The sequence below is a fragment of the Pipistrellus kuhlii genome, unplaced genomic scaffold (genome assembly GCF_014108245.1).
Source record: "Pipistrellus kuhlii isolate mPipKuh1 unplaced genomic scaffold, mPipKuh1.p scaffold_m20_p_24, whole genome shotgun sequence".
Taxonomy (NCBI): domain Eukaryota; kingdom Metazoa; phylum Chordata; class Mammalia; order Chiroptera; family Vespertilionidae; genus Pipistrellus; species Pipistrellus kuhlii.
Window position 1 is genome coordinate 91,367 of NW_023425523.1, and position 25,250 is coordinate 116,616.

At 47.2% G+C, this 25,250-nt stretch overlaps 5 protein-coding genes and 3 pseudogenes across 5 annotated transcripts; 3 read left to right on the forward strand and 5 right to left on the reverse strand.

Moving 5' to 3' along the window:
* Positions 1–1,320: 1,320 nt before the first annotated feature.
* Positions 1,321–2,637, reverse strand: LOC118727436 (annotated as a pseudogene).
* On the forward strand, positions 2,619–3,063 carry LOC118727377 (histone H2B type 1-C/E/F/G/I). Its single transcript, XM_036453155.2, has one exon. The coding sequence runs from the start codon at positions 2,636–2,638 to the stop codon at positions 3,014–3,016; it is 381 nt and encodes a 126-aa protein (XP_036309048.1). The 5' UTR covers positions 2,619–2,635; the 3' UTR covers positions 3,017–3,063.
* A 3,958-nt stretch (positions 3,064–7,021) lies between these two features.
* On the forward strand, positions 7,022–8,004 carry LOC118727437 (annotated as a pseudogene).
* A 105-nt stretch (positions 8,005–8,109) lies between these two features.
* On the reverse strand, positions 8,110–8,931 carry H1-5 (H1.5 linker histone, cluster member). Its single transcript, XM_036453124.2, has one exon. It carries the CDS (start codon positions 8,882–8,884, stop codon positions 8,204–8,206), a length of 681 nt encoding a protein of 226 aa, XP_036309017.1. The 5' UTR covers positions 8,885–8,931; the 3' UTR covers positions 8,110–8,203.
* Positions 8,932–11,672: 2,741 nt separating this feature from the next.
* LOC118727438 lies at positions 11,673–20,412 on the reverse strand. The gene is made up of 3 exons (XM_045587027.1): positions 19,975–20,412; positions 13,630–13,938; positions 11,673–12,190 (listed from the first exon to the last, which is right to left on the reverse strand). Exons 1-3 carry the CDS (start codon positions 20,381–20,383, stop codon positions 11,694–11,696), a joined length of 1,215 nt encoding a protein of 404 aa, XP_045442983.1. The 5' UTR covers positions 20,384–20,412; the 3' UTR covers positions 11,673–11,693.
* Positions 13,589–13,951, reverse strand: LOC118727395 (histone H4). Its single transcript, XM_036453175.2, has one exon. The coding sequence runs from the start codon at positions 13,934–13,936 to the stop codon at positions 13,625–13,627; it is 312 nt and encodes a 103-aa protein (XP_036309068.1). The 5' UTR covers positions 13,937–13,951; the 3' UTR covers positions 13,589–13,624.
* Positions 20,413–21,687: 1,275 nt separating the features above from the next.
* LOC118727374 (histone H2A type 1-D) lies at positions 21,688–22,153 on the reverse strand. Its single transcript, XM_036453151.2, has one exon. It carries the CDS (start codon positions 22,079–22,081, stop codon positions 21,689–21,691), a length of 393 nt encoding a protein of 130 aa, XP_036309044.1. The 5' UTR covers positions 22,082–22,153; the 3' UTR covers position 21,688.
* Positions 22,154–22,408: 255 nt separating this feature from the next.
* LOC118727439 lies at positions 22,409–23,468 on the forward strand (annotated as a pseudogene).
* Positions 23,469–25,250: the final 1,782 nt, after the last annotated feature.

Here is a 25,250-nt window from a genome sequence, read left to right on the forward strand (position 1 = left end):
GTAGGAAAAGGGCAGAGGGTGGGGTGGGAACCTGGTCAAGGGGAGCAATGGAAGGGTGAAAAATGAGGAACATTTGTAATAATATGAACAATAAAGATTTATTTAAATATATATATAATCTTTTTTTAAAATAACCAATGGGAAAATATCCATTTTTTAACATCTATTTTGGATTTTTTTTTCTTCAAAAAACAGACTATGGGTGAGGGGATGGGAGGAAAAAATAAAATAAAATCAAAACATTTGGGAGTCATCAGTAAATAAAAGTATTTAAAGGAAATAAGTGCCTACAGATCTCTCCTGGTTCTTCCCTGCATCTTAACCTCTAATTTAGTGCCAATATCCAATTTTGGTTCATTTGTGTGTACACACCAGAAGCCCTAGATCTGGCAATGCTAATTCGGTGCTGGAATTCCTGTACTTTCCTTTAATTTCCAGTTCTTTAGCCCTCAGCCCAGAGGTTATCTCTTAAACATCTGATTCCTCCCTATGTTTCCTTAGCATCCTGTCTACTTTTCTTGCTACATTGTGCTTTATTTGCTTTTGTGTTACTCCCCCTTATATGGAGTTACTTTAGAACAAGCAGTGTCTTACTAACATATTCTTAACTGGTGGGATCTAAGGGTGAAGTACATTATTTGTCAAAAGTATAAATGCATTACAATTAAAAATAAATAAAAAAAAAACAGAAGAAATAGTCTTTGTGCCTGCATTTCTTGAAATGGCAAACTGGGAAGTGGCAGAAATGTTCCCATCTTTTCCAAGGCCTAGATTAAAAGGACCTGGCCATGCTGGTATAGACAGGAGAAACACACCACAATGTTTGACCTCTCTTTCTCAAAACAGCCTCAGCTTTATTCAGAGAAGTTTGTTCATATTTTTAAAACTGTAGGTCTCCACCATCACTGCTCTTGGATTCACTCCTTAGCATCTACTAGTCATTGCTACTGTAATGGACAATCAATGGGTCAGTGCTGTCTGTCATACGTCAGCCAATTCATCAGGGACAGAGTTGAATCTATATGAGCATTTATTCTAATACTGCTGGCAGTATGGGAGAGCAGTAGGTCACCCACAAAAATCTGCTCTGCACCCCTCCATAAACCAGCTGCTTATATTGGGTAGGACAAAGATTACATGGGAAGTAAGCAAAAGGGTATGGCAAATGGGCTGTTTACAGGTAATGCAGGCTGGAGATTTGCAAAGGCTTGCAAGTATGAAAATGCTAGGGTTCTTCAAAGCGCTGGTAGTTCTGGTTTCCCTAACAAGGTTGTTCATCTTTTCCTAAGAATAGGCTGCTCCCTGATGAGAACAGGCTGCATTTCCAGGTAAGCTCCCAGGTTCCACCTGCAACTCCCCACCAGGTTAGAACGTGCCTTCTTTAACCAGAACAAAGCAATCATGGGTAACAAAGCATGGTTAATATTTCTTACACTTACAGCTGGTCCCCAACATTGTATTTCTGCCACCACCACTGTGACATGCGGACATCTAGCATGCCTGATGCAATACATATATTGTCAAGTAATCCTAGAAATCAGGTGCTTTAACATTTAAGACAATAACCGATTCAAGGTTCAAGATTCGCCACCTTCCTAATGGCACACAACTGGTGTCTATGGAAACCACCCCTGCTCATGTCCCAAGAGATGCTCAGATTTGGTGACGCGTGTCACTTAAGCTTACTTCCAGTATGTACCTGGGCGAACATCTCGAGCACGGCGGTGGAATTATAGCACATCTAGAACACAAACATGTCAAATTGCCTGCATCGCAAAAGCTGTTGTGTGCCAATTCTGCAATGTGGATAAACTGAGGCAGACAGTGAAGGTGCCTGATGTTTACTGAATAGGAAAGAGGTGGAAGTGATTGAAAACAAGTAGGTCGTGCTGACTTTCTGGTGACTATGAAAGGGGCTCTGAAAAGTCCTTTTGTTCACTTGCTTCCAAACGTGGTCTTCACTTGGCCTTGTGGTTGATCTCGGTCTTCTTGGGCAGCAGCACGGCCTGCTTGTTGGGCAGCACGCTGCGCTGCGCAATGGTCACCTTGCCCAGCAGCTTATTGGGCTCCTCATCGTTGCGGATGGCCACCTGCAGGTGGCGCGGGATGATGCGCGTCTTCTTGTTGACGCGGGCCACGTTGCCTGCCAGCTGCAGGATCTGGGCCGTCAGGTACTACAGCGGCCGCCAGGTACGCAGGCGCGCCCACCCCGACCCGCTCCAAGTAGTTGCCCTTGTGGAACAGGCGGTGTACACGGCCCACGGGGAACTGCAGCCCGGCCCGCGAGGACCGCGTCTTGTCCTTCCTGCGCCCAGACAACCTGACAACAAACTTCACTGCAAGTGGCTGCGAAAGCGAAAGTGCTCGGGCGGCACTTTTTATAAAAGTTTGTGGCGCGAAAAAGCAGATGTGTCATTGGTTAGGGTTTCAGCTACATCTTAACCAGTGAAAGTGCAATTTGGGATTCTGGCGCTCTGATTGGGCAGAGCTAAGTTTGCAGATTGCTCTCCAATAACCAACAGACACAGGTCTTTGGTTCATCACCTGATTTGCATGCGAGGTTGTATATAAATAGAACACAGCGTGCCCCGTCCTTACTATTCCCCTCACCGACCTCCTCCACCCAGCTTCCACCATGCCCGAGCCCGCCAAATCCGCTCCCGCCCCGAAGAAGGGCTCCAAGAAGGCGGTGACCAAGGCGCAGAAGAAGGACGGCAAGAAGCGCAAGCGCAGCCGCAAGGAGAGCTACTCGGTGTACGTGTACAAGGTGCTCAAGCAGGTGCACCCCGACACCGGCATCTCGTCCAAGGCCATGGGCATCATGAACTCGTTCGTCAACGACATCTTCGAGCGCATCGCGGGCGAGGCGTCGCGCCTGGCGCACTACAACAAGCGCTCCACCATCACGTCCCGCGAGATCCAGACGGCAGTGCGCCTGCTGCTGCCCGGCGAGCTGGCCAAGCACGCCGTGTCCGAGGGCACCAAGGCCGTCACCAAGTACACCAGCTCCAAGTGAGGCGCCGCGGCCCGATTCCTAACCCCAAAGGCTCTTTTCAGAGCCACTCCATCTTCTAAAGAGAACTGTGACTCACTTTTCACACCGGTCGGGTAAGTGTTATTCTCAGCAAAGTGCTTGGCGTGTTATCTTTCGATCTAGTTGTAAACTTCGTTCAGTACAACGCAGGACATGCCGAGGCCGCCGTCCACATTTTGAGGTTGGTCTAAGTGTCAGGTTCTTCTCATACCAATGTGGTAAAGAATAGCAAAGTCCTCATCATTAAGACAATTAAATTGCATGTTAACCTGCTGAAGGCTTCTTTAAGGTTCAATATCCCATAATGCAATGTGTTCCTTGCTGGTGTGGCCCGTCGCGCCCACTGAAAATATCAGCTATCTTTCCTGTGGCGGGGTGGACAGTGCTAGTGCTCTTCTTTCTGTGTGCTTGTTTCTTAAATGTTAAGTTGGAAAGACAAAAGAAAAGTGAACCCCGTTCAAATTATCTGAGGTATCAGTCCTGTCAGGTGGGCAGCTGTAACAGCCAATCCAGACATACAAGAAGTTTGGAAGGAACAACAGATTACCCTGTGCCATTCTGTTACTTTAATGCGACTCAGGATTCATTGGAGAATTCTGGGCCTTGAGGCTTTGTGAGAAGAACCGCCGTTTTTACCCACTTCTCATTTCTGAGTGAAATTACTATTTGTCAAATTGAACCCAGGTTTTTCCTCTTACCTGGCATGTGTTCTTTCTCTACTAAATGCAATAAAGTTTTAAGGATTGGGAAGTAGATCAGAAAAAACAAACAACAACAACAAAAAACCCAAGAACAGTGGCTCAGGCTTTGGTAACTGGTGCTGGAAGCCTTCGATGGCATCCCTGCCCTGGGACTGCCTGTGTCTGGCAGCTACCGTTCAGGGCACAGAAAAATAAACAGGAGCCGATGGCTATTTCCTCCTCCAACCCAGGATGTCTAACATCATAGCTATTTAAAACAGCATAGCTATTTAAAACTTTGGGTCTTTTCCCAGGATTGTCATGGAATGACTTCCACCTGTATTTGCTGAAGGGTTCTGATGATGCCCTGTATGCAATTATGGTCCCCTTGGTGATTTAATTCCACTCCCAGGTGTTCACTTGGCAGTGAGGTATGTGAGAACTGAGCAATGCTATTTTTAATAGCAAAATACTAGAAGCAACATGTATTCATGGCCAATATGTTTATTGGGGTGCATTCACACAATGGGATAGAGATAGCACAGAAACGGATTTAAATACACAGTACTTTAGAAACATAAACTTCAGAAGGTTGATATATATGTGGTACCTTTTGATAAATCCTCCCTTCCCCCAACTGATGGATGGAGGATGACATAAACTGCACCTGTGGCCTGGACATTCTTGAGCACCTAACCAGGCACCTTATATGACTATACATTGAACCATCAACCCCTAAGCCCCCTATTCCTAAGTACCTAAGTGCCTGATCATGCGCCTCATGAAACCACCAATCAGCGTGTGCCTAGTACCCTAAGCCCTATCCCTTCCCATTCCAAAAGGTGTATTCACTTCTGCACGTGTGTTCTCTTCCTTTGCAAGGCAGCCCGGCAGGGTCCTTCTCTAATAAAGCCTGTGTCCTGGTTTTCGACCCTTCTGTCTCATCTTTCACCTTTTTTTTTTTATAAGCTTGAAAATAAAACCAAATTTCTCTTAAAGCATGTGTGTGATTTTTTTTTCTTAAATTTTAAGAGGTAGTTTCATAAGTAACTTTTTAAATATCAGACAGTGCCTACCTCTGATCCACGCAGGGCAAGGGAATGAATGCAGAAAAGCTCCAAGGTAGAAACAGAGGTTGCATAAAACAAGTTCCAAGCATCTTCTATGTAGCCATAAGGAAATCCTGCGAGGACCCCACATCTACTGGCACATCTCTCAATAGTATGACTTTCTCCGAGAGTGTAGAAGAAAAAGGCTGACAGATGCCATTGGAAAGACATGTAGATTTAGAAAATGATAGATTTTAGCTTAGTCAGCAGCCAATCCTTTCCAGCTGTTAACTCAGGTTCTCATAGAACCTCTGACAGCCCTCTGCAAGGCCATGCATGTGTTTGCACAACATGCATGTATTCAGTCTATACCACTTGTTGGCAAATTCATTAGTCAGCAGAGCCAAATATCAACAATACAATTATTGAAATTTCTTTTGAGAGCCGAAAACCCACTTCTGTGCATGGGCCAGTTTCAATAGCACTGTACGTGCACGCCCACATGTGGTATTTTGTGGAAGAGCCACACCCAAGGGGCCAAAGAGCCACATGTGGCTCAAAAGCCTCAGTTTGCCAACCCCTGGTCTAAGCAAGGGGACTCTGTAGTGAAGTAGCTAAAGGTCAGTTCCCAGGGGAGGGGTATTAACTCAATTATTTGGCCAGACCTAACATTAGCAACAAGGTCAGAGTCCTGCACCTGGTGCAGAACTTACCAGTAGTGCCAGGTGAGTGAGCAGGTGAAGAAGGCCCAGACTTCCTGGTTTGCTCAGGCTGAGAACATACTATTCCTGTGGACAGGGGGCTGGAAATGCAGACTCTTCTATGAGCCGAGCCAGCAAAAGCCACCTGTATGGGGGCAGAGAGAAATGATGATTCCTGTTGATTTTGCCCATGTTTGTTGTGATTAGGAGTGAGGTCAGGGAGGGCTCCCTGGGTGAGGTTTTCATAGAATTCTCTTCTTTTAACTAAGGAAAATGCATAAAATACCCACTGCAGACCAGAGACCTGTGTGAGGGGAATAACCCAGGAGTCTCCTTCCTGGCAGTTGGCAGGCATGGGGTGGAGTGGAAATTTCTGGAAAGAGGCCATGAGCCCCAGGACTGAGCAGGGCCAGCTCAGACCCATCCACACATTTCTCCCCTGGGTCCTCTGCCCTCTGCCCAGGTTCAAGATTTTAGGAATTCCTGTGGATTAGGCTCTCACATTCTGTGTAAAAGGATGGTTAGAGCCCTCACATCTGTCAGAATGGCTATTGTCAACAAACCAACCAATGAGAAGTGCTGGCGGGATGTAGCGAACAAGAAACCCTCGTGCACTGCTGATGGGTCTGCAGACTGGTGCAGCCATTAAGGAAAACAGTATGGAGTTTCCTCAAGAGATTAAAAATTGGTACTCCCATTTGACTTAGAAATCCCATTTCTGGGAATATATCCTAAGAAACCTGAAAATCTCATCAGAAAGAATATATGCATCCCTATGTTCATAGCGGCACAATTTACAACAGTTAAGACTTAGAAACAGCTCAAGTGCCCATCAGCAGATGAGTGGTTAAAACAACAACGACAAAAAGCCTGGTACATCTACACAATAGAGTACTTACACAGCTGTTAAAAAAAAAAGAAGAAAAAAAAGAGCTCTTGTCATTCCCAACAGCATGAATGGATAGGAAGGGTATTATGCTCAGCAAAATAAGTCAGAGAAAGATAAGTATCCCATGATCCCAATCATATGTGGAATTTAATGAACCTAATAAGCTGATGAACAAAATAGACTCAGAGACATAGAAGCATGAACAGACTTGAACTTCAGAGGGAAGGCAAGGATAGGTGGGTGGGTGGGAAGACATCAACCAATGAATTTGTGTGCATATATGCATAACCCGTAGGAGTATGGGGACGGGAGTGGCTGGAAGAGGCTCATAGGAGAAAAAGGAGGACTTATGTAATACTTTCAACAATAAAAATTAAAAGGATGGTGACTCCAGCCCTCAGGTTTCCCTGAAACCTTTCTCCATATCCCTTGTCTCTGAAGCAGAAGTCACAGGACGATTGTTGGTGACAATCTGAGCTTAGGTGTCAGTGGATCTGAGACTCAATGGGGGAGAATCTCAAACAAGAGACTCCTGTTAGTCTTGGAGAGGTGAAGAGAAGACACCTCTGGTCCCACTGGAATGGAACCAGGGCCTTCTGGTGTAAAGCTAACTACTACACGACAAAAACACATACTCAGGATGTTTCTCAGACAGTACAGTAGGAAATTTTATAATTATTTGATTCAAAAGTAAATTTGGTGGGTGCTTGGGGTTTTTTGGCACTACATTTTATTTCCCAGGCAATTCCCTAGGGGATAAATTGGAAATATCCTCAAATAGAATCATAGTAAAAGCACAAGATAAAAATTCACTAAAACCTTATTTTAATCCTATGATCACTTCTATGTCTTTCGTTCATTCCAGGATTATGTAAGGATGCGCTGCATATCTTGCCTTCTTTCCTCTGAGCTTTGGCCACTGCCTTCTTGAAGTCATTTTGGGGAGGCCAGCACCGAGTTGACATAGACTTAAATCAGGGGACATTGTGGGTGAAAGAAAATGTAAGAGCAGAGGAAATGTATCCTATTTATATACAACCTCGCATGCAAATCAGGTAATGATCCAAAGTCCTGTGTGTGTTATTGGAGAGCAAGCGGGCAAACTTAGCTCTGCCCAATCAGAGCGCCAGAATCCCAAATTGCACTTTCACTGGTTAAGATGTAGCTGAAACCTTAACCAATGACACATCCGCTTTTTCGCGCCACATTTATAAAAAGTGCCGCCCAAGCACTTTCGCTTTCGCAACCACTTGCAGTGAAGTTTGTAGTCAGGCTGTCTGGGAGCGGGAAGCAGGGCGGCACGGCTCGCGCCAAGGCTAAGACGCGGTCCTCCCGGGCCGGGCTGCAGTTCCCCATAGGCCGCGAGCACCGCCTGCTCCGCAAGGGCAACTATTCGTAGCGGGTCGGGGCGGGCGCACCCGCGTACCTGACGGCCCCCATCGTGGAGGTGGCGGGCAACGCGTCCCGCGACAAGACGCGCATCATCCGTTGCCACCTACAGGTGGCCATCCGCAACAACGAGCTCAACAAGCTGCTGTGCAAGGTGACCATCTCGCAGGGCGGTTTGCTGCCCAACAAGGCTAGGGCAAGTGAGGGGAAGGAAGCCACAACCAAGAAAGGCTCTTTTCAGAGCCATCAACGCTTTCATTGAAGCGCCTTTGCACGTTAAACACGTTTCTGTGCGAACTGGTTAAATCAACGGAATGAAGGGAGATGAGATCCTATTGATTTGTAAATCGATAGAAACTACAAGCCCTAAGCAGTGCAGGGAGTGCCCAGCTGTTTCCAGAGGCCTATGGGTGGCTCTGAAAAGAGCCTTTGGGTTTGGTGGCTGTCAGGAGGCAAACATCCTACTTCTTTTTCGGAGCCGCCTTCTTGGCCTTCGCGGTCTTAGGTTTGGCTACCTTGGGCTTGGCCGTTTTGGCTTTGGCGGCCTTGGCTTTCACAGCCTTGGGCTTGGCGGGGCTCTTGGCCGCCTTCTTGGGCTTGGCAGCGGACTTGGGCTTCTTGGGGCTCTTGGTCACCTTCTTGGCACCGGCGGCAGCAGGCTTCTTCGCCTTCTTGGGGGTCTTCTTCACGGCCTTCTTGGCGCCCGTCGCCTTCTTGAGCTTCTTGGGGGTTGAGCCTGCAGGCTTCCTGGGCTTGGCCGCGCCCGCCTTTTTGGCCTTGGGCTTGGCCTCGCCGGAGGCCGCCTTCTTGCTGATCTTGAAGGAGCCCGAGGCGCCGGTGCCCTTGGTCTGCAGCAGGGTGCCCTTGCTCACCAGGCTCTTGAGGCCCAGTTTGATGCGGCTGTTGTTCTTGTCCACGTCGTAGCCCGCGGCCGCCAGCGCTTTCTTGAGCGCGGCCAGCGAGAGCCCGTTGCGCTCCTTGGAGGCGGCGACCGCCTTGGTGATGAGCTCGGACACGGGCGGCCCGGACGCCTTGCGCTTGGCCGCGGCCCCGCCCGCCGCCTTCTTAGCCGCCTTCTTCTTGGCAGGGGACTTCTCCACGGGCGCCGGAGTGGCGGCCTCGGTGGGGGCTGTCTCCGACATGGCGGTGAGAGTGGCTGAAAGAGCAGAGAAAGAGAAAGTTCCTATCAAACCGAGAGAGGGCGGTTGTGGGCTGCCAGCCGGGCCGGACTTATATACGCCGATGCCGCGCTGTGATTGGTGGCGCGCCCTATCCACCGCCCTCGGGCGGCCACCTTTAACGGCTGGATTTACAAACTGTGTTTCTCAACCCCCAGATTCCGCTTAAATGTTCAAAACTGGGATACAGAATGTGAAGCTTTGAAGCTCCAAGGGCGGAAAGCAGACTCCCGGCTCGCTGACTTGTGCCTTTGTGCAACCCGTGCCACGGATAAAAGATTTTTTTTTTTTAAATCGCTACCATTTCCCATAGAAGTCCACCTGGTTTAGAGTATCACACTACTTAGTTACGTGTGGCAACAAATTTCTACTAAATATCAATGGGACCTTTTTTAAGAAGCTTTGTCCCTCAATTTGGCCTTTGATTTTTACAAGAGGAAAGACACGAGGTTCCGTGGTTTGGATAGTAACTTTGTTTCTAACTGTAGCAATAACATGGGTCTCAGGGCACCTGGTCATCAGGTAGATCTCACTTTGAAACCTGTTCTGCTTCCTAGGAGTTTCCAGGAGCCTCCGTCTTAGAGGCAGGTATTTTGCAGCTTGGAAAAGTGCAGTTGCACCAGGAAAAAGATAAATTATTTTGGCTTCAGGATCCAAAGACATAGATTCAAATTCAAACTTGAATTTTATATGTTTTTTATTAAGATGTGTTCTCTCTTTAGTCCCTACCCAAATCTATTAAAATAGGGATGAAAAAATGTTTAGTCCAGATAATCTTTTATTTTAAAAAATCTCTGAAACTTGCCCTAAAAAATTATTCAAGGGCTTCCAGGAGCTATCAAAAGCACAAAATGGGACTCTTATCTATTTCTAAGGTGCTTTCTTAATGCTCTCATACAAACTCCCCCCTGTCCATCAACATTTAACAAAGTGCACCTCTTCTGGGAGACATCCATGTGGATGTTATTGTGTTTAAGCAAACATAGACCTGTATTTTCAAAAGTAAATGGCAACTGACTAAGAAAGGTGGATTGGGGATTTCCTCCCCTCAGAAGAATTCAGAAAAGCATTATCACCCATGAGATCTGAGGCAATGACCAGGAGGCTGGCCTGGAGGGCAGAGAAATTTGCTATTTACTTAGAGGCATGTAGGTTGGGGAATGAATAGGATTTTGTGCCTGGCCCAATGATAAGGGAGATGAAATGATGACTGAGACCTCTCCCATACTCAACATTGGTTAGTGCTCCCTGGGCAACACTGTAGCAAAAGAGCCAGCACGCTTCTTTCAGCCCGTGGAAGTGGAACCATATGGCCACGGGTGGCCATATGTGGACAGTACCTTGTTTCTGTAAGGCCCTTAAGTTAAAAGTGGTGCTTGGATTTTTATATTAGAAAGAAAATATGTGACAGAGGCCACATTTGGCCACCAAAACCTAAAGTATTTATGATCTGGCCCTTTTGCTGTGTTTTGAACTCATCCGAATATTCATGGATCATGGGATACAAGCCTGCCTCTTACAAACAAGGAATAAAAAAAAAATTAACAAGAAAATGTTCTAGCCAAGCACTTTTAACTGTTTCGATCACAAAACTATAAAGGATCTGTGGCCAGGGTGTGTGTGTGTATGTGTGTGTGTGTGTGTGTGTGTGTGTGTGAAAGCCTCTATGCTTTAAGGGCAGGGTAGAGGTATAGTAACAACAGCTAATGTACAATGAGCATTTACTAAGTGCCAGGAGCTAATCTAAGGATGCCCTACAGATTTTAAATCATTTGCCTCATTTTATAACTATACAGGCTGAGAGAGAGAGACAGATGGGGGGAGGGGGGATGGTAACTTGCCAAAGGTTGTACATTTACTAATTGGGGGCTCTGAGGTTTGAACATGGACCACCTAGTTCCATTGCGATGGGAAATCCGAGGTGTGGGGAGAGGACAATCTCTAAAGCTCAGAACAGGCAGCACCAAGTTGTCCTATGCCTGGTAGCTTCTAGCTCCAAGCTCCTCTGCAGGAAGAGGCTTCAGCCCCAGGACAGAATGGGTGCTCAATCCATTCAGAGATCTTTCCAAAAGCTTCCCAGGGAGTGGATAGCTGGAATGTAAGGCACTCTGGAAGGGCAAATCCAAATCCAGAAGGGAAGGCCCCCATGGCTGCCCTGACTAAAAACACTGGAGAACTGCTTCCATATAGACCACTGCCTCCTGGGGCGAAGATGTTACTCCCATAAGGTAATTAAGCAGCGAAATGAGGAAAAGAGACACATCTGGAGCAGACATGAGATTTTAAAAGGCTGGAAATCTCGTTCTATTAAAAAGAACTCAAAATTACAAGTGCACATATAATCCCTAACCCGACACTACTAAAAAAAAAAAAATGGGCAAGGAAATCCTTAAAACAAAGGTTTGGAAAACAATGTTCTGTTGGGACGTTTTGGGAATTAATCTTACAAAGGACAGCTTGCAGACACCAAGGAAAACATTACATTGAAATTAAAACCAGCAACATTTTAAACATCAAAGGTGATACTTAAGACCCAACGGAGCAGGAATCCGCCAACCTAGGCCTTGGTTAGGCTTATGGGGCACAGGCAGCTGCCGGAAGCCAGACTATCACTCGTGTGCATTAAGCGTGCAAAATGGGGAATGTGCCCAGAATTCCTTGCCCACACTGAACTACCCCACAGGGCTGTCTAGGAGTCTTTAGAAGCAACAGCTCTTTGCAGACAGTTGAGGGGCTCTGAAAAGAGCCTTTGGGGGTGCGAATAGGGCCACAATTAGGCCCGCTCCCCGCGGATGCGGCGCGCGAGCTGGATGTCCTTGGGCATGATGGTGACGCGCTTGGCGTGGATGGCGCACAGGTTGGTGTCCTCGAACAGCCCCACCAGGTAGGCCTCGCACGCCTCCTGCAGCGCCATGACGGCCGAGCTCTGGAAGCGCAGGTCGGTCTTGAAGTCCTGCGCGATCTCGCGCACCAGGCGCTGGAACGGCAGCTTGCGGATCAGCAGCTCCGTGGACTTCTGGTAGCGCCGGATCTCGCGCAGCGCCACGGTGCCGGGCCGGTAGCGGTGCGGCTTCTTCACGCCGCCCGTGGCCGGCGCGCTCTTGCGGGCCGCCTTGGTGGCCAGCTGCTTGCGGGGCGCCTTCCCGCCCGTGGACTTGCGCGCCGTCTGCTTCGTGCGAGCCATGCCGAGAGCTTTGTGGTCAGTGAACGGGGAGCCAACTGGCCTGTATTTATAGCGACTCCCGCGCTCTGATTGGGCGGTACGCGCTCCTCCCATGGCCTCCCCGCGGATTTAGCTCTTAGTTTAGGAAACTATTTCCCGCCTGTTCGAGGTCTGTGATGATGTACAAAGAAAATGTCTTAGTGACCTTTAAGAAGCCTCTAGGATGCATTAAAAATTCATAAGAAAAGGTTATCTTGAGAATCTGAAAGCTCCTTGCTCTGGTTTAAATAAGAGATGTTCTAATAGGATTCTTAACGAAACGGAGCATGAGAGGGAAGTCATTTAAACGGAGGACTTGTGGTTTCAGCTTCTTGTCACTGTGTTGCCTCTTCTCAAACCTAAGCGGGTTTAGTAGTCGCTCCAAGCGCGTGTGGACACAGGGCGGCCAGCTTTTCTGTAAAAGGTGACACTACTTTCCCTGAGGTGTCAGGACCCGCAATGTGGGCTTGAGACCTTGAAGCCTGCGCTGCCCTGGGATGGGCAGGGGGTAACCAGGGGCCCTTAAACTGTTTGGGGCAAGTTACACCATCTACATTCCAGCGAACTCCCAAGTCCCCGCTAATCTAATCTGAGGGAGATGCTCTGAGGAATAAAGGGTTTTACTGGGAGTACCGGTTAATGCTTTTTTCCTCCCATAGCGTTACACATGTTGACATACATGTGACTTGATATGTATGCTATGTTGTTGTATTGCTCCTTTAGATGACCACTTGTTCTGATCGATGGCACATGTGCTTTCTGAGCAGCACTTAAAAACGTAAGAAAAAGTGAAAAATTGGGTCTCTGGATGGTCTGCCTCATAACAAAAGTTCTATTGGAACGGTATCCACAAATTGCCTGAAAGATGGGGGAAATGTGAAGCTGGCGATGGACATCACTTTAAACAAAGCACTTTTGATGTTTCTCTTGGAATTATCGTGTTTTATTACAAAATCCGCATTAACCGGTAAACGGTCAATCCACATTTAAAAAAAGAATTCGGATACTGGTTAATGCCCTGACCAGAAGCTAATAGCAATACTAACAGTTTAGCGTGGGGCGCAGGGAGGGGCCGGATTTGAGACTGAACCTCCCTAAGGCAGTTAGGCACTGAGCCAAACAGTCAGGGAGACGGAAGGGCTTTACCTTCCCACCTTTCTGACGCCCGAGGCAAGCAGGTGAGGAGCGAACAGGCCGCACTTCGGTGAAAATGTGCAGCTTTAATGCAGTTTCCATGGATATCACGACACCCCCACCCCGCAGGTGAGATTATGGGCTGGTCGGCAGAGCCTGTGGCTGAACCCTTAACTCTTTCCTGGCGCCCTGGAAACCGGGAGATTCCACCACAAACCTTAACCTGGCCCTGGGTGGGACCCCGAGGATGAACCTGGCTCCTCCAGCCCGTTTTCCCAGAAGCAGGACAGCGCTCAGCTCCTCCGAGAGGGAGTGGGCGGCCCTGAGAAGGGCCTTTGGTTCTGTGCAGGTGCCAGCAGGCAGGAGGCTCAGCCGCCGAAGCCGTAGAGGGTGCGGCCCTGGCGCTTGAGCGCGTACACCACGTCCATGGCCGTGACCGTCTTGCGCTTGGCGTGCTCCGTGTAGGTGACGGCGTCGCGGATCACGTTCTCCAGGAACACCTTGAGCACCCCGCGCGTCTCCTCGTAGATGAGCCCGGAGATGCGCTTGACGCCGCCGCGCCGCGCCAGGCGGCGGATGGCGGGCTTGGTGATGCCCTGGATGTTGTCGCGCAGCACCTTGCGGTGGCGCTTGGCGCCCCCTTTGCCCAGGCCCTTCCCGCCCTTGCCACGTCCAGACATGGCTGCAGTTAGTGAGAATACAGACTCTCGGGCCTCGCCAGCTGTGTTTATATACTCCTTCTGCGGACCTGTGTGGGAGCCTACTCACCCCCGCCACGCCCCACGCTCTTTTTCCGGAAAACGAAAAGGGCGGTTCTTTATCAAACCTCTTGGTTTAGAAAACCCCACAGCTTACATCATGTGCAAGGATAGAAAGCTGAAAGCTTTTTCTTTAATACCAGTAACAAGGCAAGGAGGTCCATTTTACCATTTTTTTTATTCAACGTAGTATATCAAACAAGAAAAATAAATAAAGGGCACCCACATGGGAAAGTAAGAAGTTAAATTCATGATTCCCACATGGCATGATACTAGAGACTCCTAATGTTTCCACACAAAAAACTTTTAGAACTAATAAATGAATTCAGTAATGCATCAGAATAGCGTTAGGATTCAGAAATAAGTTTCATGTTTATACACCAATAACACTATCAGAAAGAAATTAAAAGCACATCTGCCAGAGTGGAAATCATCAGTAAATTGCCCAGGAGCAAACTCGGGAAAAGTGGGCCCTTGTGCACTGTTAGTAGTAGGGTTGCGAATTGATGCAGCCACTATGGAAAAAGGTATGGAGGTTCCTCAAAAAATTTAAAATAGAACCACCATATGACCCAGCAATCCCACTTCTGAGTATTTATACAAAAATTTAAAAAAATAATTCGAAACGTTATATGCATCCTTTATGTTTGTCACAGCACTATTCACAATAGCCAAGTTACTGAACCTACATAAGTGTCCATCAATAGAGGAGTGTAATATATATATTTAATCACTGATCCATAAAAAGGAATGCAAGCTTGTCATTTATGACAAGGTGAATGGACCTAGAGGGTATTATGTTAAGTGAAATAAGTCAGATAGAGAAATACAAGTTCTTCAAAGATAAATGTCTTAAAGCCTAATTAAAAACTTCTTGCCCTGGCCGGTTTGGGCTCAGTGGATAGAGCATCAGCCTGCAAACTGAAAGGTCTCAAGTTTGATTCTGATCAAGGGCACATGCCCAGATTGTGGACTCAATCCCCAGTGAGGGGGCTTTCAAGAGGCAGCAGATAAATGATTCTCTCTCATCATGAATGTTTCTCTCTCTCTCCCTCTTCCTTCCTCTTTGAAATCAATAAAAATATATTTTTTTAAAATGCAAAAAACTCCTCAGTCCAACTTCTCTTCTACAGTTCTATCTTTGCCCACTCCCGGACAGCCATGCCTTTGTCTGGGTCATGCTTTGCTGTTGTTTTTTGAGGGTGGGGGGTTGGTTTGTCTATTTTGGTTTTATTATCTGCCACCTCAGCATGCACAGCCCTAGTGACTGTGACTGCTGGATCTGAGTGGCCCATCTCCAGAGAGGTGAGGGCCGTCCTCTGGGCCACGGGGAAGCCTTATGTGCAAAGTGCTTTCTGTAGAATCATCACTAAATCAGTGGCTGAGACAGGAATGGCCCAAGAACAGGAAACTTCCAGGTGGGCTCCTGACTGCTCCCCTTGGCTCTCTATCCTTTGCCTCACCTGCTACACATCCAGTCCCACGCTACTATCCTGTGGGGGTGGGGTGGGGGCGACTTCATCTCGGTTCAAAACACTTCCATTGTCTAAAGTTGTTTGAGGAAGATCTGCTTTTTTCTTTGGAGAGTCAATTAGCAGGCCCTGCGGGCTCTAGAAACACATTCCGGAGGATGCAAGAGGACTCCTGTTTGTTGTTTCTGGAAACACTGAGGAAATGTACCAGTGCTCCTCTATCTGGTGCAGGTAGTACACTCTGAAAGGTCTGTAACTTAACTGCGGTGCTTTGTAACTTAACAACAGTGCTTTGCCCAGGAAATAATAACATTCACATCTATGCTTCTCAAAGGTGTACTTCTCTCTGTTAAATTAGAGACTTGTTAATCCTCTTCTTCCACCTTCGTGGAAGAGACACCGAGACAGGCTCTGCAGATTTCTTAGCTTAAAAAAAGTTTAAGAATTTCATTTATTTAAATAAAGTATGACTCAATGCTTTTCTTTTGTCTTTCTCAGTAAATAATAAGACTGATTGACATGTGTTACCCAATAAATTATTGTTGAATAACCGTCATAAATAATTTTTCTCTCACACAGTAGGAAACATTTGATAGATTAATTAAAGAAGGTAACTGAGACTGGGATGCCAGGAGACAGGTACCTCCACTGACTGCTTCCAGAGAGAAAGAGGCTGGAAGGCACCCGGGAGTCTACTTTTAAGGGGAAGATAGGGGGACAGGACTTAGGGTACTCAGCGCACGCTGATTGATGATTAGGGATTTAGGGACTTAGGTATGGGGGGGGGGGCTTAGGATATTTGGCAGAATCTGATTGGTGGTTCAGTGCTCAGGTATGTCTGGCCACATGTTGGGTTTGTGTCTGACCATCAATTGGAGGAAGGAAGGACCTATCAACATTCTTTTCCAAGAGAAGTTTGGCAAACTTTTACTTTCCCCTTTAATCCGTTAAACACATGGACCGTACTGTCCTTAGCAGTGCTGAGGGTTACTTCCTGGTCTGCATGTCTCTAATGGACCATTTTGTAATGTTTGTGACAAGTGGAGTTGATCTTTTTCAATATGGTATATTTTCAACTTCTTATGCCACATATTTATTTCCTTGACACCTGATTTTGTTTTGTTTGTTTGGGTTAAGGCTTTGGAATTGGCTGATAGGTTGTGCTGTGTCTCTTTTACTTTTCTATTGCTCTGTACTCAACATTATTACTAGTGATTAGTTCCTATTTTAATTCTCATTTATTCTATCCTGAAAACACATACTCATTCATACATAAGCCCTTTGGAGGGTTTTCAACTCCATGAACTTGTGCCCTCAGGTCTCTCTCTCATTCTACAGTGTCCATCCAGGTCAGAATCTTAAGAATCTTAAGTACGAGGCATGACCACATGGAGCATCACTTCTTCTTTTTTATTTATTTATTGATTTTGTACAGAGAGGAAGGGAGAGAGAGATAGAGAGCTAGAAACATCGATGAGAGAGTCATCGATCAGCTGCCTCTTGCACACCCCCTACTGGGGATATGCCCGCAACCAAGGTACATGCCCTTGACCGGAATCGAACCCGGGACCTTTCAGTCCCCAAGCCGACGCTCTATCCATTGAGCCAAACCAGTCTCGGAGCATCCCTTCTTCTTGCTCACACCTTAGAGCCATCACAATCTCTGTTCTCATCCTTAAACTTCCTTGAACTTCTGCTGCCTCCATGTGCTAAAATATCAATTAAATGAACTTGGAGACCCAAATTCCATTGTGTCCCAAACTTTAGGCCTCATTCTCCCCTCATCTTACCACACCCTTTCCTGAGGTTCACTGTACCGTGTTCTTATCTGCTTATGCTTTAAAACTGACTTCCAGAGGTACCCCTTACTTTCTCCTGAAACTCTCTCAGGACCCAGAAGTATCCTCCAATTTATAAAGCTTTTCGTGACTTATTTTGCCTAAAACCCTACCATGTTTGTGCAATTTTGTACATATGACAACTGATGGTCTTCATGTTTTCTCTTAAGCTTCTGTTAATTTTGCTGGTTTTCATGACAGAAATATATCAAATAATACCTCGAAGAAGCTCTGATTTTCTTTCATGCACCTCCCCTTACTAATATCTTCTGGGTTTAATATTGATAGGACAAGAATTAGGGTGAAGGGGAGAGTCCTGGTATAGGGCTCTTTGCTGTCTTACCTCCCTGGCTTTAGAATAGGGACGTGATGGAGAACCCAGTGTCTAAGCTTCTGTCCATTGAAATCACACTCTGCTGTAGACAAAGTTGGTGTCTCATCAAAACTCCTAGGTTGAAACCTAATCCCTAATGTGATGATGTTTGCAGGTGGGGCCTTTTGGAGTTGCTTAGGCCATAAACTCAGAGCCCTCTTGACTGGGGTAGAGCCCCTATCAGAGAACCCAGCCATCCATCACCTCTTCCAACTCATGAGGACATCTTGAGAAGATGGCTGTCCCTGGACTAGGAAGAGGGCTCTCACCAGACAGTAAGTCTGTCAGAGCCTTGTTCTTGGCCTTGTCAGTTTCCAGAACCATGAGGATTAAATTTCTGCTGTTTTTAAGCCACAGAGTCTGTGGAATTCTGGCATAGCAGCCTGAATGAACTGAGCAGCTGGTGTTTTGCAAATCATGTGTATAAAGTACTCACATTTACTACCTTTGGTTTTGGTGTTTATTACAGGTAATTTGGACGTAAAGCTAGAAAACGGTTCGAGATCATAGCACAGGTGTCCAGGTGTGAACTGAATAACAGTAGCAAGATTAACTGAGCCTGGGGTTCAGGTCATGTTTTTGCCATTTACTTTTTTCTCTGCTCCTCCTCCTCCTTCTCCTCTCCTCCTTTTTGAGTACCTTTATTAAAGCTGGGCACAATAAAACGAAGGAAGGGCTTGTAGAAGCAGCAGGGAAGAGGCAAGGTGGTAGTCTGCTTTGACTCCATAAAAACGTTATAAGAAAGAAGTGAGCCAAGGTGGGGCTGCTTTTAGCTTACTGGAGAGAGAGAGAGAGAGAGAGAGAGAGAGAGAGAGAGAGAGAGAGAGAGAGAGAGAGAGAGAGAGAGGGAGAGAGATATCTGTTCTCTTCCTGATCAGAGGAATTTAAGCTTTTTTATTCTCCGGTTAGGGAGGAGAGAGAGAAACAATTTGTTCTCAAGTGTCCTTAGCTAGGGAAGATAGTCTGTCAATCCACTAGCAGTCGGTGAATTGTTTAAATTGTTTAATTATCTCATCTTGCTTAATTATCTAGTCTCAGTTTCCCCATTCCACTTGCCCAGGAACTTTCCCACCTTTCTTTTTTTTAATAAATATTTATTGTTGAAAGTATTGTATATGTCTCTTGCCCCCCCTTACTTGTTTCTTGACCTTAAAAGAGCATTTTATTTATTCATTGCCTTAAGTTATCTATGCCTTATTTGCTATCAAAAATAACATTCTGACGAATATTCTAATGACTCTGTAGGAGAATTTCCTTGGGGCACAGGCCCGCGCACATCCAATTTTACTAAATTGGTTCTGTAAATGTCTGCGTAGGTAAGACCACCATCTGTAAACCACCACATAAAAGCAAGCTTCTCCACCTCTTAAGCTTGGCAAAATTAACTTCTGATTTTGATAATCTGCTGGGTGTTATGCATTGTTTTATTTTGCATTATCTAATTACAAGTGACATTTAAAAAATATTTATACAATTGCTAGCCAGTCAGCTGTCTCCATTTAAAAAATAACTTTTTCCTTCAAAGTGAGTAATAAACCACTACATTCGAAGTTTATAACACAGTACTGTCATTCCTATAAAGCCTTTTTTAGGCCATTTAGACAAGTGAGAAACAATAACCCTAATTTAACTTTGTTTTCCTACAGCCACTGGAGGCTTAATTCCCATGTTCTCCTTTGATTCCCAGATCTGTTTAAAGGGACTTGCATGGGGTTTATCCCCAACAATAGTTGAGGGCGTTTGAAAGAAAAACTAGAACCCTGAGACCAATTTTCAGGTTCAACTACAAAACGTAATTAGCATATTTGTGAATGTCAGAAGTGGGTAAGGAAGGTGCCACTATCTACGCCCTGAACCCCTTGTTACGGGATGGGCTGAATCTTTCCTGTGGACAGATTCCTTCCCTTTACCTCTTTCCACGTGGATAACAAGTGTCCAAGTGGAGACTATCTTTGCAGATACATTGTCGCCTTTGAAACTGCTAGTGTCCCAAGCCACAGTCCCTTAAGCAACTTAGTTTCCCTAAATGGCAACCATAATGTAAACACTGAACTCAGTGAGGCCTTGCCAATCTTTACACTCCATTGGTTGAAGAAAGGGATAGATACCTAAAGTTGTGGAGGGAAGGCCAGGGACCCGTCCCCATTTCCCTCCATACTGCGCTGAGGTCTGCGTTATTAACCCGCCAGTAGGAGTGCAGCAGCCCCTGCCAGGGAGGAGGGAAGTGGCTCTGAAAAGAGCCTTTGGGTTTCCGTGTTGGTGCGAAGGACGGAGCTCAGGCCCGCTCCCCGCGGATGCGGCGCGCGAGCTGGATGTCCTTGGGCATGATGGTGACGCGCTTGGCGTGGATGGCGCACAGGTTGGTGTCCTCGAACAGCCCCACCAGGTAGGCCTCGCACGCCTCCTGCAGCGCCATGACGGCCGAGCTCTGGAAGCGCAGGTCGGTCTTGAAGTCCTGCGCGATCTCGCGCACCAGGCGCTGGAACGGCAGCTTGCGGATCAGCAGCTCCGTGGACTTCTGGTAGCGCCGGATCTCGCGCAGCGCCACGGTGCCGGGCCGGTAGCGGTGCGGCTTCTTCACGCCGCCCGTGGCCGGCGCGCTCTTGCGGGCCGCCTTGGTGGCCAGCTGCTTGCGGGGCGCCTTCCCGCCCGTGGACTTGCGCGCCGTCTGCTTCGTGCGAGCCATTGGGAACGAGGAGCCCTTAACCTAGAGAGGAGTGAGGAAGCTGGAGCTCAACCAGTTTATATAAGGCGAGACCCGCTCTGATTGGAACAGTTATCTGTCCATCAAGTCTCAGACTAAGTTACTGCGAACGGCAATCCCTTCTGGATAGGTGGGACTTCCGGTGGGTTAAGACCGAAAATTAACTTTTTCCTCCCAAGCACCCTTTCAGCAGAGTGTTTTCTACCGTCTTTCGTTACTATCGTCTTTATACCGTCTCTTCCACTATATTTTGGCGTCATCCCGGTAACAATGACATATGTTGTTCGCTTGAGAAGAATTGTAAATTTTGGCGCTTAACCTACCTTTCCTATGTTCCGTTTGAAAAGGCGCGCACCGGATGTGATTGGCTAAGGGACATGTTTTTGCCTCATTCAAATTTGGGAAGATGCATTTCAACATAAGTTGCTTGATTTCCACGTTTGACCTTAAACTATCCCTTCCCCCACCCCCGAGCTTGGAGAGTTTTGCATTTCCTGTTTTCATATACTTTTCCTAAATGCAACAAGACCATTAATTGATTTTATTTTCTGTGGCAACTACATTAATATATGTATCACCCATTAATCAGCATCCTCACAGAAAGCATTCCACTACGTTTTACATTTACCTGAGGCTTGTGAAAAATGAAGTTTGAAAAATACTCAAATTTATAAATGATGCAAAGATTACTAAGTGCCTTTTTAAAGTAATGCTGAAGATTGCTATTAAGTTCTAAGGACATGGGGCTGGGGCGGGTGAAAGCGGAAAGAGCGTAATTGACAAGACAAAAGTAAAGAAATGTGCATGACAACAGGCACATAAGTATGGTTTTCCTATTTGCAAACGGTTAAGGACCAGTGAAGTTGCAGACCCACCTAAAGGTGATTTGTCCTATTAAGATGCAAAACTACCCAACAACAGACTGAAAGATAGTTTTATTGCCGCAGGTCATTAACTATATTTGCACTTAAATAGACACCTTTGTCCAAGCATCCCCTTTATACACAATGTATTTCTTGTCTTAACCTGGGGGTATTGCTACATCATTGCCTTTACCTTAATTACCTGAAACCTAACACCTTTTGTTTCTACTTTAACTTTTCCGCTTAATCTTCTTAATGTTTCGTTAAATTTCACTCATGCGGTGTTTACTGACATCTACTGATGAAACCCGGTAAAAGCCATTCTTCAGCAGCTGTTTAAACAAAGAGAAAGTGCAAGCCCTTTCGCTGAGGGGGTGGGTGGCTCTGAAAAGAGCCTTTGGTTTTGAACGCTGCGACTTGCTCCTCACTTGCCTTTGGCCTTGTGGTGGCTCTCGGTCTTCTTGGGCAGCAGCACGGCCTGGATGTTGGGCAGCACGCCGCCCTGCGCAATGGTCACCTTGCCCAGCAGCTTGTTGAGCTCCTCGTCGTTGCGGATGGCCAGCTGCAGGTGGCGCGGGATGATGCGCGTCTTCTTGTTGTCGCGGGCCGCGTTGCCCGCCAGCTCCAGGATCTCGGCCGTCAGGTACTCGAGCACGGCCGCCAGGTACACGGGCGCGCCGGCCCCGACCCGCTCCGAGTAGTTGCCCTTGCGGAGCAGGCGGTGCACGCGGCCCACCGGGAACTGCAGGCCGGCCCGCGAGGACCGCGTCTTGGCCTTGGCGCGCGCCTTGCCGCCCTGCTTCCCGCGTCCAGACATGGTGATGGCAAAAAGAAAGCTTCTGCTCAGACCTGGGTCTGCCTTGAAGCGCCCGGAGCCGCCCCCTTTATAGTCGCGCTGGGGCGCGAAAGTGAGTCTGTGCCATTGGCGGCGGGTCACAGCCTTTCCCTGAGCCAATGGAGTCCCGGGTCTGAAATGCCCTGGTTCTCAATGGACGACACCCTGTGACGTGCCGGGGCTCGCCACCGGTCGGACACGCCTTCACCCCCGTCTCCTTTAAGGAGCCGGGACCAGAGGACACTCGCAGCCTCACTCACTCTCGTCCTCCCAGTGGTTCCCCAGCTTCTTCGGCGGCTCTTCCCGACCATGCCCTAACCCGCCAAGTCCGCTCCCGCCCCGAAGAAGGGCTCCAAGAAGGCGGTGACCAAGGCGCAGAAGAAGGACGGCAAGAAGCGCAAGCGCAGCCGCAAGGAGAGCTACTCGGTGTACGTGTACAAGGTGCTCAAGCAGGTGCACCCCGACACCGGCATCTCGTCCAAGGCCATGGGCATCATGAACTCGTTCGTCAACGACATCTTCGAGCGCATCGCGGGCGAGGCGTCGCGCCTGGCGCACTACAACAAGCGCTCCACCATCACGTCCCGCGAGATCCAAGTACACCAGCTCCAAGTGAGGCGACGTGACCCCTGTCAGACCCAAAGGCTCTTTTCAGAGCCGCCCACCTGCCGAGAAAGACTTGCTGTGCTTTGCCTATGTTTTGGGGATGATGAGAAGATTGTCTTGGGAGGACAAGCTAGAGTCTTAAGCACTGGTCACCAGCCGCCAGGCACTCAGTGTTGCGTGGGGTCCCCACGCTGTCCCTTCCCACAGCAAGGGTTTTGTGTGCAGTCAAACCAAGAGGTTCTTGCCCTGCTGGTGACAGATGACCAGGTGCCAGGTATGTTAGTGCACAGAGCTTGCTTCTCGATTCCACCAGCAGCATTTGCTGCACTAACACTGGAGTAAAAGGGTCATCTCAACACACCAAAGGGAAAGGTGTTTAACCCCAGTGAAGCTGCACAGGTGAGGGAGAAGCTGGTGACCATGGAATACCCCACCGGGCGGCAGCCCAGTGAGGGCAGGTTTGTGGGGTCATGAGGAGAGGGGCCTGCATGATTTAGGAGTCAACCCAAAGGCTGCATGTGGGCTTCTTTACACACAGCTCCCCCTCTTCACCTTTCTCTGCCATTTGACACCCGTGCTCTTGGGTTGTAAATGAGCAGGATGAAGGGAAGCAGTCAGTTTGTTCCAGAACAAGTGACTGTTGGAGTGTGTGTGGGCGGCTGAGGAATCCCCAGTTACACTGGAAAGTTCTCTTCATTGAATTCACGCTTTCTGCTTGGTTTCAGGTTCCATTCTGCCTCTTCTGATGACATGGTATCCCTAGGGCTTAGTTAAGATTTAAAAACTCCAACAGCTCCAAAATACATGGATTTGCGAGGGCAGAAGTCTTCCCCTCGCCTCCCTCAAAAAACAAACAAACAAGCAAACAAACAAACTATCCTGATGAGTCCAGTGAGGACAATCTCTAATTATCAGAGTGAGACAGGGCCCAGGGACTGACGTGTGGGGGGATCACCCTCTAGAATCTGCTTACGCTGACTTCCTGGCCATGCACAGGGTCCTCCTCTTCTCAGAGGAGCCTCTGATCTGGTTAATGCTCTGCTGTCATCACCTTAAAATCATTAATAATTTTTAATGAGACTCCACACTTGTTTTGCATGGAACGTCACCAACTATGTAACCGGTCCTCACATTGCCTTCTACATTCTATTGTCAGAAAAGGGGGAAAATCTTTCCCATGCTCTGCATTCTATCCTTTCTCCAAGGTATGTTAAGTGCAGAGATTGCCTCTCAATTCCACTGCCTAGAAACCAAACAGGGTGCACTGCTGATGTAACTTCTACCTAAATGAGACTATTAGCCTAAAAAGAAGTAGAAAGGAAGGAAGAGGAAAGAAAGAAAGAAAAGAAAAGAAAAGAAAAGAAAAGAAAAGAAAAGAAAGAAAGAAAGAAAGAAAGAAAGAAAGTAAGAAAAAGAAAGAAAGCTTTATTGACTTTCTGGGAGGTTAACTCACCCTCCTCAACCTCACAGAATCCAAGGATTACTCACCAGATGGTAAAAATAAGGCAGAGCTGGATAAATTTATGAAGTAAGGATGATTACAGGTTACTTTTGGTTGATCAGGATCCAGAACCTCTTCCAAATTTTGCATATAGTGCATAACTAATGAGAGAAACATAAGACTACCTGTCCACCCAAAAAAGGAGAAAGAGATAAATATTTTCATTAGCCTATTACAATGCATAATTTAAAATGGTTCCACCTGGCCAGAGTGCTCAGTGGTTGAGCATCGACCTCTGAATCAGGAGGTCACAGTTGGGTTCCTGGTCAGGGCACACGCCTGGGTTGCCAGCTCTATCCCCAGTAGGGGGCCTGCAGGAAACAACAATTTAATGATTTTCTCTCTCTCTCCCCCTTCCTCTCTGAAATCAATAAAAATACATTAAAGCCATCCCACCTTAGAAACACTGCTTACTTTTTGAAATAGACTTATTTTTTTAGTATTTTTAGATTTACATAACATTGTGCAGAAAGTACAGAGTTCCCATACACTTCCTTTCCCCCACTTCAGAATACCTCTTATTATTAATATCTTGTATTAGTGTTGTGCCATGTTCAGCACCATCAGGGGCAAACCTGAGTGGGGGCGGTGAAGGACTAAAGAAGACAGACAAAAGAAAAAGCTGGGGCTAGGTGGGACACTGCTCTCTGATGGAGAGACAATGACATGGCCTGCAAGCTGAGTCTTTATTTTATAGCCAGATTCCACGAGGCAAGGGGCGCGGTCCAGATGTTTACAATGTTCTCACAGGTTTCTACTCAATTACATGCTCCTGAACTCTATCAAGGATTGTTTTGGCAGCACTTGCTGCACTTCCTGCAGCCCATATCGCCACGTGGGACCACAGGTTCGGACCGTATGGTCAAGCTTGCATTATAGCCTTGGCTGTAATTGTGCTGGGAGGACTGTGCCCTCTCATTAGTCCGAGGCTCGAACCTGTCCAAACCCTGTCGCTGCTCTCCATATAGTGTGATACAGTTTTCACGATGGATGAACCAATATTGGTGCATTATTGCTACCTAAAGCCCACTCAGGGTTCATTGT